We start from the raw sequence: 16,238 nt of genomic DNA, 5'->3' as shown, positions 1-16,238 counted from the left end.
TTATTATATTATAGTTCATTTTTCAAGTCCATCACTGGCATAAGGTGCATTTTTAATATACTGAATATTCATTTAGCATATTAAATGTTTATTTTTAGATATACTAAATAAAAATGAATTTTCAATATATTAAAAATGAACATTCAGGATATTAATATTTGTAGTATGTACAATGTGAAACATAGTCTACAGTATGATTTGATAAAAATTATTATATCATGGTTCACTTTACAAAATAGATCATTAAATTGAACTAGTATTTTCACCCGTACTTTGCACGGAATGAATTTGTTGTAATATATTAAGAATATTTGAAGGAATGATTTTGTTGTAATATATTAAGAATATTTGAATCGATATATAATTATTTAAATTAGAACATCAAATATTATACAGTGCAATTAAAGATATGGATCGTTTATGTATTTTGATGTTATCATTGCTTGTATATGGTTTGGTACGCATGCGGTGCACAAATGTGCCTGTTCTCTAACAACTTAGTTATAGGAATGAATTGCTATCCTAGTTCCTTTGTATGGAAGATATATTTTTTGTCTAGATATATAGCAATTTTTTCATTTAAAAAAAAAAAACATAATATCACCGATTATATTTACACATTATTGAAACCTCTTTGTAGACGACATTGGTAGTGACAACATAATCTTGTCCATCCTCGTCTAGAGCTAACACTTTCAGTCCATCAAGGCGGGTTACTCGGGTGAAAATATATAATGATAGAATATCACTCAATTAGTGATCCTTTTATATTTTCAGTCAATTAGTAATATCATATTCATTTTCAGCCAATTATTCTTTTTTTATTTTCAGTCAAGGGTGAAAATATATAATGGTAGAATATCACTCAATTAGTGATCCTTTTATATTTTCAGTCAATTAGTAATATCATATTCATTTTCAGCCAATTTTTTTTTTATATATTCAGTCAATTAGTCAATTAGAATATCAAATGCAGTGATATATTTACCTAAATTTCGTTCCATTTTTAATTGATGATGTAGATATTATTATTGAAATATTCCGTTCTATTTTTAATTTACCTTTACTATTATTTAAAATATGCATTTACTATTGATGATGTATAATATTGTTATTGAAATATTTTCGTCCAATTTTTAATTTTCGTTCCATTTTAAATTTAAATGCAATGATTTGACCATTTCTTTTATTTTAGTCAATTATGTATATTTTTTATTTGCAGTCAATTATTAATATGCATTTCTTTTTATATTTTTAGTCAATTAGTAATATTAGATTCATTTTCAACCAATTATTCTTTTTTATTTTAGTCAATTAGAATATAGATGCAGTGATATTTTTATCTAATTTTCGTTTCTTTTTCTTTTCTTTTTTTTTTTTTTTTTAAATCATCAAGGAGGGGGGATACCCCAAAAGAGAAAGACTAGTTTCTTCCTCTAAGAGACCAAGAAGCTCTGAGACGCTCGTTTCCCACGATCGCTTCCAGACCGGGGGGCACCACTCAAAATCCCGCCAAGCCACATTCGTTTCATTTTTATTTGATGATGTAGAATACTATTATTGAAATAGTTTTGTTTCATTTTAATTTTAATTTTCGTTCCATTTTTAATTTACTTTTACTATTTTTTTAAAAATATGTCTTTGCTATTTATGATGTAGAATATTATTATTGAAATATTTCCTTTCCATTTTTAATTTTCCTTTACTTGATTATGTAGAATATTATTATTGAAATATTTTCATTTCATTTTTAATTTCCGTTTCATTATTTGAAATTGTGAAAGATTTATGATATAATTGTGATTTGATTTATTCTACTGTGTAATATTATTGTGAAAAATTAAAATGCAATAATTTGACCATTTCCTTTTTCATTTTAGTCAATTATGGATCATTTTTTATTTTTAGTTAATTATTAATATTCATTTCCTTTTCCAATTAACCTAATTTCCATTCCTTTTTTCATTTTTAATTTTCGGTCAATTATTAATATTCATTTCATTTTTCAATTTATATTGATAGATACCCCAAATCGGATTGTTGGTCTCGAGTGTCAGGCAAGGCAGTCAGATTTGAGCACGGTTTGATACTTAGCGTGCGGGACGACATTCATGGCTCTCGTTCGCCATAAGAGGCGCCTGGAGATCGCAGTCAGCCATCCCCAGCAACCAGCCGTCCACAGGAGCAAACGCTTACTTAGGCGGAAATCGGCTGGCTTGGGTAGAGCGACCAGGCTCAGTAGTCAGTGTGTCCTCGGTTGGGTTCGCACATGAGACACGGTTGGGCGACCAACCTCGGTAGTCGGCGTGTCCCTGGCCGAATGCCTCGCTAGACTTCAGATGGGCGACCAGGCTTCGCTGGCGGTGTGTCCTCGACTGGGTACCACTCAGGAACTCAATCGGGCGACCAGGCTCTGCGATCGGGGTGTCATCGCTCGAGTACCGCGACCCCTCAAGCCATCTCCTGGGTAGTCAGGGTGTCCCTAACTGGGTACTCGGCCAAAGGCGCTTGCAAGCAGATTACGTGGAGGTCTCTTTCCCTATTTAATACAAGTAGCTTCCTTTATTAGTTTAGATAGTTATAGTATTAAGGAAGCCGGATTCCTTAACTAGCTTGGCTCTACGTCAGCCCTACTTTCCTTGTAGATTTTAGCTCTACGTCAACCCTATTTTTCTTACACGAATCTTGAGCTCTTATATAAAGATCCCCCCGGGATCTCTGTGTAGACGATAAATCTTTTTGGGCACTCAAGCGGCCGAAACCCTAAAGAAATAATACTACATTATTCTCTCGATTACACTAGTCCTTTACTCATACTAGCATCTTTAAGTATTTTACGGTAGTGTTGGCTCGCCGAGCGGCATCCGAAGGCCGTAAAACCAACATATATAATTCTCGTTCCATTTTTAATTGATGATGTAGAATATTGGGAATTAACTCGCCAAAATTTTAACAAACTCGCCATTTTAACATTTTGTCTTTAATCAAAACACCAAAAATATTATTTTCTCCAAACTGCTACAAACTAACACAACACATATACATTTTGGAAAAATATTAAGATTAATCTTTCCCAAAATCCCCCTAATAAATAAATAAATAAATCAATTTAAATAACTAAAAAATAAAAAGGCATTAAGGCATCTTAAAATTGATTAAAAAAAAATGCTCCTCCACTGAATACAGCCAAAACTTATGTTGCATGGAATTTAAAATAAAAGTAGTTATATTCTAAACAAAATAATAAAAATTTTTTTTGAAAGTGTATAAAGTTGGTACACATTAAACATTATATATTTTCTAATTTATTTATCAAATAATTAAGACTAGTTTAGACAAAGCTTTTAGACCGTTTCTTATTATAAGGACATGATTTATCTAATGGCTCATGATCAGTGGTTATTTTATATTGAAGAGGAAGTCAGCATGTATGTGATGTTGAAGCTAATATTAAGGGATTTAATATTTTTGAGTGGCTGCGGTATTTTGCATTGAGTGGATGGCTTTTTACTTGGGGAAGTTTGTTGGAGTGAAGAATAATATAAAAGGAAGGCTTTATCAATATGGAAGTTCGCGCATTCCTATTCTGATTTAAGAGAAGTGAAATTCCAAATACTTCAACATTCCAAATCTGATTGCTAATTTTAGTTTGTTGTGGAATTTCCGCGGAGACATACAGTCTATATACCTGGGTCAGCTGAAGCTACTCTTGAAGATTATCTCGACATGCATGTATCAGTCCTGAGTGGATGTTAAGAAGGTTGTAGTGGTTGATAGCCTTATGTACTCACCTCTTGTAAAACTTATCGGTGAACATCTCTAGTGGATTGGACAGATGTAAGTTGCACGCAGACGTAGGAGAAGTATTCCGAACTGCGTGATCAATTATCGTGTACTTGATTTATTTCTTGCGTCTAGATTTCGTTATTTATTATTGCTAAATAACAAAATTAATCATCAGTCCGGAATTATCTAAAGTTAACATCAAGTAGATCCCATGAATCTTGAATGCAAGATATATCCTTTTACTTGATTTTAGTATAGATATTACCAGACCAATTAATTAAGTTATTTAAAGAAAATAAATAACGAAATAAAAGATATAAAAAATAAATTAAGTACACCAGAATTGATCAAGCAGTTCGGAGCACTTCTCCTACGTCTGTGGAAAAACTCACGTCTGTCCAATCCACTAGATGTTCACCGATGTGTTTTACAAGGGCTAAGTACATAAGACGATCAGTCACTACTATCACTAGAACCTTCCTAACATCCACTCAGAATTGGTACGTGCATGCCATTGAATACTTCTCTACGTTGAAGCAGCCGATGAATCTGATGCAGTATAGACGTAGCAAAACTTCTCAACAAATTAACAAAGATATTGCATGCGAATTCTTTTCTTAAATAATGATAGTATAGAAAGCCGTGAGCAGCAGTGTGAAGAATGGTTAGGGATGACAATGTGTCCCGTCCCTGTTGGGGATCCCCGTTCCCTACGGGGACGGGGACGGGGAAAATATTCGGGGATCGGGGACGGGGATGGGAAATTTGAGGAATTCCTCGACGGGGACGGGGACGGGATACCCCTTCCCGCCTTGCCCCGTCCCCGAAAATTTAAAATATATATATATATATATATATATATATATATATATATATATATATTTAGGATTAGGAATTAGATTATTAGTTTTATTAGTTTAGGATTACTGGATTAGTAAATCAATAGCCCTATGTCAGCAGACGAGATTATTAGTTTCATTATTTTAAACTAGAGAAAATTTTAATTTTGGTCATCTGATTATAGGGGTTTTGTTAATTTCAGCACTTAACTTTCAAAAGTATCAATTTAGTACCTTGACTATGTAATTTTTATCAATTTTGGTCACTCTGGTCAAATTACCGGCAACCAGAGTGACCAAAATTGATAAAAATTGCATAGTCAAGGTACTAAATTGACACTTTTGAAAGTCAGGTGTTGAAATTAACACAGCCCCTATAGTCATATGATCAAAATTGAAATTTTCTCTGAATAATAATTACACAATATTCCTTGATTGAGCTCCTCCACTAACATATTAAACCAATAAGGAATGAAAATATATAAAAAGATGTTCTTGACATAAAGCGTAACAAATAAATTCTCTGAAACCTGAAATTGGCTTTGAGAAATGATAAAAATATGTAGTCACTGGTTCTTCACGAAGATTAATCCAAAGAAAGCGAGTTTGCTTTGCTTCTCATCCATCCATTAGAGCTCTAATGTGATCAAGAACATTGCGGATACCATCAACAATTGGAAATTTGGAACAGCAACACCATGAACATGCAGAGAATCAGCTTATATTGAGACTTCTTGTTAGGGAATTATTAGAAGTCTAACAAAACAAGGAATCTTAAACAATTTCAATAATTAAATTAAATGTCATCAGCAAGATGGCAATATCAACGGAGAATTATACAATTATGAGACTTCTTGTTAGGGAATTATTAGAAGTCTAACAACACAAGAAATCTTAAACAATTTCAATAATTAAATTAATGCCATCAGCAAGATAACGGAGAATATTAACAACGAATTATACAAATTTAACGGAGATTAGAATGTTTAACGGAAAAAGTTAACGGTGTGTGGGTATTTAAGGAAAGAAAATCATATAATTAAGGATAAATTTAAAAATCTTAAGAAAAAATTAAAATCTGATCAATCTGAACCATTCATTTGATTTAAACATTTGACCGCCATTTTTTCTACCCATTATAGGCCTAACTCTCTTGGGCACTTATTAGTATAGTAGATATACACTCAAATATGTGAAATGTTATTCAGTTTCATTTTATATATATTGTAGTTTTATTTCACCATAACTACAGTATCATTTTGATATAACTGCAGTTTCATTTGATAATATAAAAATAATACGTGAGACAATGTTGATTTAGACACACTATAGTGTCACTTCGTTATAATTGCAAAAACGGCGCCGTTTTGAAACGCGGTGCATAATCAATTATGCACCGCGGTGCACGATATACGACTGAGAAAATTGCAATCGTTATGCTATGGACCCGCGTCCAGCATGCATGTTGGACACGGTAACGGCACCGTTCTCTTCCACTTTTAAAAAAAAAAAAAAATTCAGACCACTTTGTTACAAGAGTATATGTTCATAATTTTATCACTATATGTTCATAATTGTAAGTTCATAATGTCAGAGCTCTGTGTTCATAATTGCATAACTGTACATTCATAATTGCATAACTGTACATTCATAATTCTGTAACTGCACATTCATAATTCAATAAATGTAAATTCATAATTTTCAAAACTCTATGTTCACAATTTTAGAGCTCTATGTTCATAATTTTATCACTATATGTTCATTATTGTAAGTTCATAATGTAAGAGCTCTGTGTTCATAATTCCATAACTTACATTCATAATTCTATAATTGTACATTCATAATTGCATAAGTGTACATTCATAATTCTATAACTGTACATTCATAATGCCACAAACGAATAACGCCGTTAACGGCGTAAAAAATCAAAAAATAAAAAATTTAACTGAAAGGCCGTGTTTTCCCTTAAAACGATGTCGTTTTGGCGCATTGTGGACACGAGTCCACAGCATAATTTGCGGGAAAATTGTATATGGGCTCTATTGCTTGAACAGGGCAGAAGATTGGGCTAGTTGGGCTCTGTTATCTGGGCTAAATTATTTTTAGTTCAGCCCAATAGACCTATACAGAAGCCTGTTTCTGTACTCAGTAAATTTATAAGGAAAGGAAGTTATATTATTAATATTTGGTAAATGTTGTGACGTGTGAAAGTTAAAAATGTAATTCTTAAAATCAAAGTGTTTTCCGGAAATTACATTCATTAAAATTACTTTTTAAAAAATTTATTTATTGAAAAAGCACTAAACAGTCATTTAATATAACTTATGTTATAATGCTATATGAGGTCAACTATACAAATTTATGGTCTGTGTAGAAACTTGACAAATATTGGTGCTAGTAGTGGTAGAGCCGTAGAAGTGGTGATTGTGGTTGTGTGGTGGTGGTAGTAATGATTGTTGTGGTTTGGAGGCGGTGGTAATAATAATATGAAAATTAATTTAAAAAGACATGAGAGAGAAGATAAATACAGGAAAATAAAGAATTTGAAAAATGTCTTCCGACTAAAAATTTAGGAAGATATTTTTGTCAAATTGAGTTTTTTTTTTTTTATTGACTAGAATGAATAATTTTTTTTGACTTTATTTTCCTTAAATATCCAAACACGAAAACATTTTGAAAATGACTTTTGGAAGGATTTTTTTTTTTTTTTTCAAATGGACCTTAATTGACAGTGTAATTTTATCAAATATATAATTTTTTATACAATTTTTACGATTTAATAGTGCCAAAAATAAAATTTTATTAGGGTTTGTTTGGAAATCATGAAAATGACTTTTGAAAAATGAACCATTTTCTATAAAACATTTTCATTTCCAGTGTTTGGTTACATTTCATAAATATGTCTTGATGGGTTCTGTTCATTTTTCAAAAAATTAGTATAATTGCATTATTAATAATTAAACATTTTAATTGTTTTGTTTATAATATAATAATAATAATAATAATAATAATAATAATAATAATAATAATAATAATATAACAAATTTAAATATAATAAAAAAATAAAATATCAAAATGACTAACCAAAGTCTTGTAGTTGAAAATAACAAACCAAAATAATCAAAATTTTACAATCCACAATTATGAACAAAGAGTACTAATCAAAGTGTTGGTACGGTGTTGGTGGCAATGGTAGTGGTGGTGGTGGTAATAGTGGTGGTAGTGGTATAATAATGATAATGATAATAATAATAATAATAATAATAATAATAATAATAATAATAATAATAATAATAATTGGTATAGTAGTGGTAGCTAGTATGATGATGGTGGTGGTGGTGATGATAGTGCGGTGTTGGTGATGGTAATGGTTGTGGTAGTGGTGGTGGTGTAGTCGTAGTGGTAGTAGTGGTGGTGGTGTTATTTGTTATATTATTATAATAATAATAATAATAATAATAATAATAATAATAATAATAATAATAATAATAATAATAATATAATAATAATAATAATAATAATAATAATAATAATAATAATAATAATAATCTAAATATAAAAACATAATAAGTGTGAATGAAGGTTATACCCTTCATTTATGTTCACTTTTTTTGTTAAGTTTTTTTTTTTTTTGTGTTTTTTTTTTTTTAATACATTATGCTATAAATGTTGTATTTTACAATATTTCGGACAAACATACCCCTACGTTATAACTTTCGTTATCTTTTCCACTATTGTTACAATGCACATGCATTCACCATGTATTTTCTTATCTTATGCACTTAGTTATTTCCTACAATATAAATATCAAATGTATAAAAATGATTATTATTATTATTATTATTATTATTATTATTATTATTATTATTATTATTATATCAAAAATCTTAATATAAATTACTAATATTGGGCACTTATTTTTTGTGCATCGTGCTTAAAAAATACTAGTAATAATAACAAGTGGTATGACGGTGGTGGTGTGGTCGAGGTGGTGACGACGGTGGTGGTGGGGGCGGTAGTGGTGTGATGGCGGCGATTGCAGTAGTGGTGGTGGTAGTGTGGCCGTGGACTGATGGTGGTAGTGAGGTGATGGTGGTGGTAGACTGGTAGTGGTGGTAGTGCGCAAATTATTGTATGGACCATAGTCTACATTATTCTGTGGACCATGAATATCATGTACATCTTTAATATATTAAAAGTACATTATTTTTGTACTGGATATATATTATATAAAATAATGTACCCTTAGTATATTAAAAATTACCTTACGTATATAAATAATGTACCATAATTATATTAAAAATGTACTTTTTATTTATGGTTCACATAATTGTGTGGACCATGGTCCATGCAATAATGATTGGGTGGTAGTGTGGTGTTGGTGTGAAAATTAGAAAATGACTTCCCAAAAAAGAGGGGAAGTTATTTTTCAAGAAAATGAAGTTATTTTCCTTTGACTAAAAAGTCATTCATTTTCTATTGACTTACATTTTGCGCAATTTACTGAAAACTTAAGAAATTATTTCCAAAAATCATTTTACGGATTTCTAAAAGGAAATACTACATGTACTTCAATTTTCTACTCTCAACTTTTACTCCCGGTTTTCAAAAAAAAAAAAAAAAAACTTTTACTCCCACGCACAAAATTTTGATATAGACACTTGTATTTAATTCCACATAAAAAAAAGTAGTCAATCAAGATCCGCCAAATCAACATCAGCGTAAAATTTAAAAAGTATAATTTAGAAGTCTATATAGTAGAACTCTTTTCAAAAACACCCTTAATTTAATTGTAAACCAACTAAATTAAATATAATTTACCAGGACTATGTGGTCTAATGGTATCCGGGTTGGACTTCCATTTGGAAGGTTATAAGTTCGAGCCTCAGTGGAGGCGTTATTAGCTCTAGTAGCATTCAAAAAAAAAATTAAATATAATTTATTATATTTATTATATATAATAATTGGACAGGGATGGATACTGACTACTGAAACCTTTAACTAATATTGACTTTAATCGTGTACTGAATTTGTTGAAGTTTAAGAGGGAGCCGACGCAACCACTTTCCAAGAAAGGCGGTGGCGCGTTTGGAACACTCTACACGCTTAAGCCTCCATTCTTGAACAAGTCTTTTCCGTTTTCTCCTTTCTTTGACTCACCAACTTCACCTAAAACTCTAAACCCTATTGTATTCAATACTCATTTTTTTCATCTTCTTTTTTCTCTGCGTATAAGAGACTGCATTCGATCGCTGTGTGTGTGTAGAAGATCGTAAAATGGACGCAGTCGCGAGCTCTACCGTCGTTTCCAGGATGAATCTCCGCAGTTTCAGAACCAACGTTTCGTCTTCTTCCTTGTAAGTTTCATTCTCAGCGCGATTCTATCGTTTGTTCTATGTGCATAATTTTTAGTTTGTGATTTCCTGGATTTTTGGAATGCTCTGATTGTTTATTCGTGGATCAATTTTAAATTCCTGGTTAATATGAGGCTGATCGTATGTGTTATATTTGAGATTTGTTTTAATAGTAGCGAAGGGTCTGCTGTCTCATTGAATTCGGATCATGTTAGTGATACTAAGCAGCATCGTTTTAGTGAGATATCGCAGACTTTGTTATCCGAGTTCCCGAGTGTGAACTTTGCTGATCCTAATTTGTACTGTGAGGTTCTGAAGCGACAAAAGAATGTGTGATGGTGGCGCTTCGGTTTTATCGTTGGGTTAGTTCTCAGAATGGGTTCTTGCCTGACCCGGTTTCCTCTGATGTGGTTTTTAGTGGGCTTGTGAAAGCCAAGGCTGGAAGCCTGGCAAAAAGTTTTCTTGAGAGCACAAAGTATGCTCCAGAGCCTAGTAGTTTGGAGGGGTATATTGAGTGTCTTTGTGATAATGGGTTGATTGAGGAAGCCCTAATGGTTTTTGATGAATTGAAGGGAGTTGGGCACTGTCCATCACTGAATGCTTGGAATTCAGCCCTCTCTGGTTCGGTAAAAGCCGGAAAAACTGATGCTGTTTTGGAACTGTATGAGGATATGATGGGTTGTGGAGTTGCAGGCGACGTGGATACAGTTGGGTATTTAATCTATGCATTTTGTTGCTTCTGCAGCAATTGTTGGAAGGTGGGCATGTCCCTAGTAATATTGTGTTTGACAGATTGATTTATGAGTCTTGCAAGAACAATGAGTCCTTTAGAATGACAGCTCTTCTCTTTGCCATGATTGCCAAAAATTGTTCTCCAGATATATACACTTATCAAGAAGTTATTCATGGTGTGCGGGATTGCAAGAATAGAGACAAGCTTGAAGTTTTTCGAATTTTCGAATATATAAAGGACAGGGGATATGCTCCAGATAGGGTTATGTATTCTACGGTAGTTCACAGTCTTGCCAAGAGCAATATGCTGGGCAAAGCTCAAAAGGTAATCTAAAGGAGGCAGAAAGGCTGCATAAGGAAATGCTTGAAAAAGGATTCGTTGATTCCACAGTAACCTTCAACATCTTGATTGGCGGGTATTGTGCAAATGGAATGTTTAAGAGAGCGTACAGATTGTTTGAACATATGGCAAGAAAAGGTGTTGTTCGTGATGCTATTACTTACAATTCCCTAATTCAGGGCTTTTGTGAGGGTGGAAATGCTTCTTATGGTCTAAAAATGTTTTATGATCTTCTAAAAATACCAAGGTTGCAAAAATCGCGCCTAGGCGCTAGGCGGTAGGAGGCCGCCGCGAGGAATGGCCTCGGCGACCTCCTCCGCGGCCGGCCGCCTAGACCGTCTAACCGGCCGGTTCGGCGATTTTTTTTTTTTTTTTTTTTTGAAAATGTCAGAAAACTTTCGGAAGGCATAACTTTTGACTCTGTTGTCCGATTTGGACAATTTTTTTTTTCAAATCGCGTATTTTTTCGAGATCTATACACCGCAAACAGCCGTAGGCGGTTTGGTCCACTAATTTCTCAAAAAATGCTTCTTTAGCTCTTAATTTTAGTTTTTTATGTATTTAGATGGTTTCAACAATCTTTTGAACAATTTTACAACCACTTTTGTAAATAGTTTCTAAGGAATAACTATGGAAACCTTATATTTTAGTACTAAATTTTGAAAATTTTTAATTTTTAATTTTTTTTTAATTAAAAAAAATAAAAAATAAATAAAAAATAAAAATAAAAAATCGGCGCCTAGGCGCTAGGCGCCCCCTTAGCGTTTTTTGCAACATTGAAAAATACCTTGTACAAGGCATTAATTGAGAGGCTATGTGAGGAAGGGCGTGTTGAGGAAGCAAAATGTTTTTTGAAGGATATGGTGGATCAAGGTCTGGAACCTGCAATGTTTAATCACAATTCTATCATAGTTGGCTTGACCAAACAAGGAAAATTTTCCAAGGGGATAGAATGGCTGGGCACCATGATAAAGAGTAGGCTCAGACCACAAGGAAGGACTCTAGAGAGACTAATTTATTCCCTGTCTAGAGCAGATAAGTGGGATGATGCTTTACTCATTTTAACTTACATGCATAAATTGGGGTTGCAGCCATCAGGTACCTTGTACAATGTTTTAGTTAAGAAACTTTTTGAGGAAGGGCGTGTTGAGGACACAAAGTGGTTTTTAAAGGATATGGTGGATTGATGTCTGGATCCCAATTCTATCCTATCATAGTTGGCTTGACAAAGCAAGTAAGTTTTTCCAAGGGGAGCGGTTGGCTACCACAAAAAAGGGTAGGCTCAAACCACAGGGTAGGACTTTGAGAGACTATTTATTTGTTCTCCTATCATGAACAGATAAGCAGGGTGATGCTTTACTCATTTCAATTTGCATGCATAAGTTTTGTTGTGCAGTCGGTAAATATATTCCCATTTTCTTACATAGCAAACTTTGTGAGGATAATTCCTACGGTGGTGCGTAGGCACATCTTGAGAAGATTCTCCTGGCAAGTTAAGTAGATTTTCTCTATTTCTTTCTTGTGACTGAGCAGGAGCAAAGAAAATTTGTCTAGAATTGAATTTGACTCATTGTAGCTATTTGTTAACAATGTTGTATACTGGATAGTTCAGTTCCAATAATTAGTCCTCTTTATTTCTGGATTAAGTGGTTCCAAGTAGTGAACTTCTTGAACACTTTCAGATACGTACACTTTTGGAAGGAATGGTTATGTTAAAATCATTTTGGTTAAGCCATTGAAACGTAGATTGATCAATGGATGTTCTTTAATGTCATTCGCATTCATGTGCGTGAAAATGCAGAACATTTCTTTTGTGTGAACTAGCTAAAAAAAAAAAATAAAGCTTCAAGCCTCCATATGAAAGCTATTTATGATGTTTAAGCTGGTTTTTTTTTTTTTTTTTTTTTTTTTTTTTTTTTTTTTTTAATGTATAAAATTTTGAAAATTGACAGTTTTTCAGTCACAGTAATCAAATTGATGGTCAAAGGACAGGTTTTTTAACCTGTTATGATTAAAAGGATAAATTTGTAGTAGTAGGATTTGTACAGAGTTTATTCCAATGTTACCAGATCAATTTTTGTATTTTCAATTTCTTAGCTATGAATGTGTACATATTGCATAGTGTTAGTACGGCCCTACGGGTTTAAGTAAGTTGACATTTTGTGATATCAGTAAGCAGCAGCACAAAAAATGAAGAGAATAAGATATAGGTTCTTTGGAGTTGCTTCTTGTTGTATTCTTGACAATTGTAACTGTCTGACTGAAGATATTTATGCAATATTAAGTTATTGTGCAAATCTTACTCCAAAAGGGAACAATTTTTTTTTATAGTCATTAGGTGTTTAGAATTTTACAACTATTTGTGGGTGTACAACCATAAAGGCAAGCAATGTGATCGATGTAATGATCCTTTCCCAATGTTTTTTGCTGATTTAGTTGCTTTCTTATAGACCTAAATATTCCAACTTCCAAGTCCTTGTTGCCTTTGCAGCTCTTGCCCTCAGACTAGATTGACTCCTACCTTAAACCTCTCATATGGAGAAAGCCAAATGAATTGTAGTTCTCATGAGGCATCTGTAAGCATTTGTTCCAAGTCAGCTGCAAACAAAAGCCATGTATTTGGAGGATTGTCTCTACACTGCACACTGCAAAAGAGAGAACCCATTGGCAAGACATTTTGTTCTGTTGGGGTCTGCACATATCCTGGAAGTGTAATTGAAGCTCCTTCACATACAGCAGAGGAAAAGATTGGAGTGCTTCTTTTGAATCTTGGAGGGCCAGATACACTTCATGATGTTCAACCATTCCTGTTCAATTTATTTGCTGATCCTGTATGATAATAGTCATTTTTTGTCCATTTCATTTAATATTTATTGGGTGAATTTGAAAAATGAAGATTGAATATTATGCTGATAATACAGCTTTTGTGGTACAGGATATCATACGTCTCCCCAGGTTATTTCAATTCCTTCAGCGCCCATTAGCACAACTAATCTCCACTCTCCGAGCTCCCAAAAGTAAGGAAGGTTATGCTGCCATTGGAGGTGGTTCACCTTTGCGTAGGATTACAGACGAGCAGGTATGCATTCTCTGCTAACCTGTAGTTGCGTCTCTGCAAAGAAAGCTGTCTCTTTCTATGATACAAAGCATGCTTTTAGTATTTCAACTTCCAAAATTTTATCCTTGCAGGCAAATGCAATTAAATTGGCACTGAAAGAGAAGGAAGTCCCTGCTAATGTCTATGTTGCTATGAGATACTGGCACCCATTCACTGAGGAAGCTGTTCAACAGGCAAGTTTAAGGAAATGCAGTAGATATTCTTGGCAGTGTTTGTACACATGTTTGTCAAACAAATATGATTAGCTTTTTCTGGTTTTGCATGAAACATTTGGTTTGTAGATTCGAAAGCCATACATGTTTTATTTATTTGTAACCTAGTAGGATATTTTGTTTTCTTTGCATCTTTTTTTCCTTTTAGTGGTTACTTTTGGATAGATTTGAAAAGAAAATTTGTTTCACCAGTTCTTTTATAGTAGCTTAAAATTTTATACTCGTCAAGTATTTTTATCTTACTTTTTATTAACTTGTAAGCTTATATGACAGATAAAACGGGATGAAATTACAAGGCTTGTTGTATTGCCACTTTATCCTCAATATTCTATCTCTACAACTGGATCTAGCATCCGTGTTCTTCACAATATTTTCGGGTAATTCCTCGTTCAAGCTTTTGTCAGGTTAATAATTATGCATGCATCTACATTTGGTTAGATTGGTAATATGATATAATAAACCTGTGTGCTTTCAGGAATGATCCATATTTGGCTAGACTACCCGTGGCAATCATACAGTCCTGGTATCAACGCCAAGGTTACATCAAGTCCATGGCCAACTTGATTGAGGAAGAGTTGCACAAATTTCCAGAGCCCGATGAGGTGCATTACTTTCTTATCCTCTGTTTTCTCCATATGATTATTATGGACTTGTGGTTGCTACAGTGTTATCTATTAGTGTAGTTTTTCCCTTTTCTGTTTCAAAGAGGGTATTTGTGGTTACTGTAGAAGTGTAGATGTTTTTCATTATAATTATAACACATTGTTTCATGGTACATCTAGGCAATGATTTTCTTCAGTGCCCATGGAGTACCTGTCAGTTATGTTGAGGAGGCAGGTGATCCATACAGGGATCAGATGGAAGAGTGCATTTCCCTGATCATGCAAGAACTGAAAGCAAGGGGAACTAACAATGATCATACTTTGGCGTACCAGGTTGGTTTTAGAATCCAAGCCTCCAAATCCTATTTTGTCTTCATTCATGGTTCTTAGCTTTACTCTCTCTTTTTTTTTTTTTTTTTTTTTTTTCTTTATGGGTGGGTGGAAATTATTAGAAATTTACTGTTTTAGTTACTGTCATGGGCATGGTGGGGTTTCACGTATTTTTATCACTTGAACTAAATTTGGTTCTTTCCTACTGATTTCAGAGCCGGGTTGGACCTGTACAGTGGCTGAAACCTTACACTGATGAAGTTCTTGTTGAACTTGGCCAGAAAGGTGTGAAATCTCTGTTGGCTGTTCCAGTGAGGTATGAATATATTGTACTTTGCAGTTTGTCTTGTTTAGACTTACTACACTGCTATTGGATATGATATTCATATATATATATATATATATTTACACCCTATGGGTAAACTTTGTGTTGTGTTTGACTATTATACTTCAATTGTATGGTAGATATTTGATAAACACAGACTTTGAGTAGACCCATGTAACACAAATTAAATCTTAATTTTTATGTGACATCTTGTTTTCTTTTCCTGCTTTTTATACCCACCCTCCTAATTTTTTGATTGGTCTTTTTTAGTCATTTCCATCTTCCATTTCGAGTCTCCCCTTGTATGTGTGTTGTGGATAACACAGTGCTTCTGATTGCAGCTTCGTGAGTGAGCACATAGAGACTCTTGAAGAGATTGATATGGAGTACAGAGAGTTGGCACTTGAATCTGGAGTTGTAAATTGGGGGCGGGTACCCGCTTTGAATTGCACCTCCTCTTTCATCACTGATCTCGCAGATGCAGTGATCGAAGCACTTCCATCAGCAATGGCAATGTCGTCGTCTACATCCAACATGGAAGAAACTGACAGCATGGATCCTATGCAATATCTTATTAAAGTGGTGTTTGGCTCAATTTTG

At 33.4% G+C, this 16,238-nt stretch overlaps 1 protein-coding gene across 3 annotated transcripts in view; it reads left to right on the top strand.

Moving 5' to 3' along the window:
- The first annotated feature begins 9,657 nt into the window (after window positions 1-9,657).
- Window positions 9,658-16,238, top strand: part of LOC109179863 (ferrochelatase-2, chloroplastic) — a 6,845-nt gene continuing 264 nt past the window's right edge. For 2 of the 3 annotated variants that reach the window (XM_019329334.1, XM_019329333.1), the window contains exons 1-9: window positions 9,666-9,982; window positions 13,525-13,882; window positions 13,987-14,130; window positions 14,241-14,342; window positions 14,655-14,758; window positions 14,857-14,983; window positions 15,164-15,316; window positions 15,529-15,629; window positions 15,980-16,238. The exon at window positions 15,980-16,238 is cut by the window's right edge. In XM_019329334.1, the coding sequence (XP_019184879.1) occupies window positions 9,903-9,982; window positions 13,525-13,882; window positions 13,987-14,130; window positions 14,241-14,342; window positions 14,655-14,758; window positions 14,857-14,983; window positions 15,164-15,316; window positions 15,529-15,629; window positions 15,980-16,238 (1,428 nt within the window). In that variant the 5' untranslated portion in view covers window positions 9,666-9,902. Of the gene's footprint in view, window positions 9,983-13,524; window positions 13,883-13,986; window positions 14,131-14,240; window positions 14,343-14,654; window positions 14,759-14,856; window positions 14,984-15,163; window positions 15,317-15,528; window positions 15,630-15,979 lie in introns of all 3 variants that reach the window. The other variant, XM_019329335.1, reaches the window with a different exon arrangement.

Source organism: Ipomoea nil, unplaced genomic scaffold (assembly GCF_001879475.1).
Source record: "Ipomoea nil cultivar Tokyo-kokei standard unplaced genomic scaffold, Asagao_1.1 scaffold0980, whole genome shotgun sequence".
NCBI classification, from domain to species: Eukaryota; Viridiplantae; Streptophyta; class Magnoliopsida; order Solanales; family Convolvulaceae; genus Ipomoea; species Ipomoea nil.
Note: the sequence above shows the minus strand (reverse complement) of the source record. Positions and strands in the feature narration are given on the sequence as shown.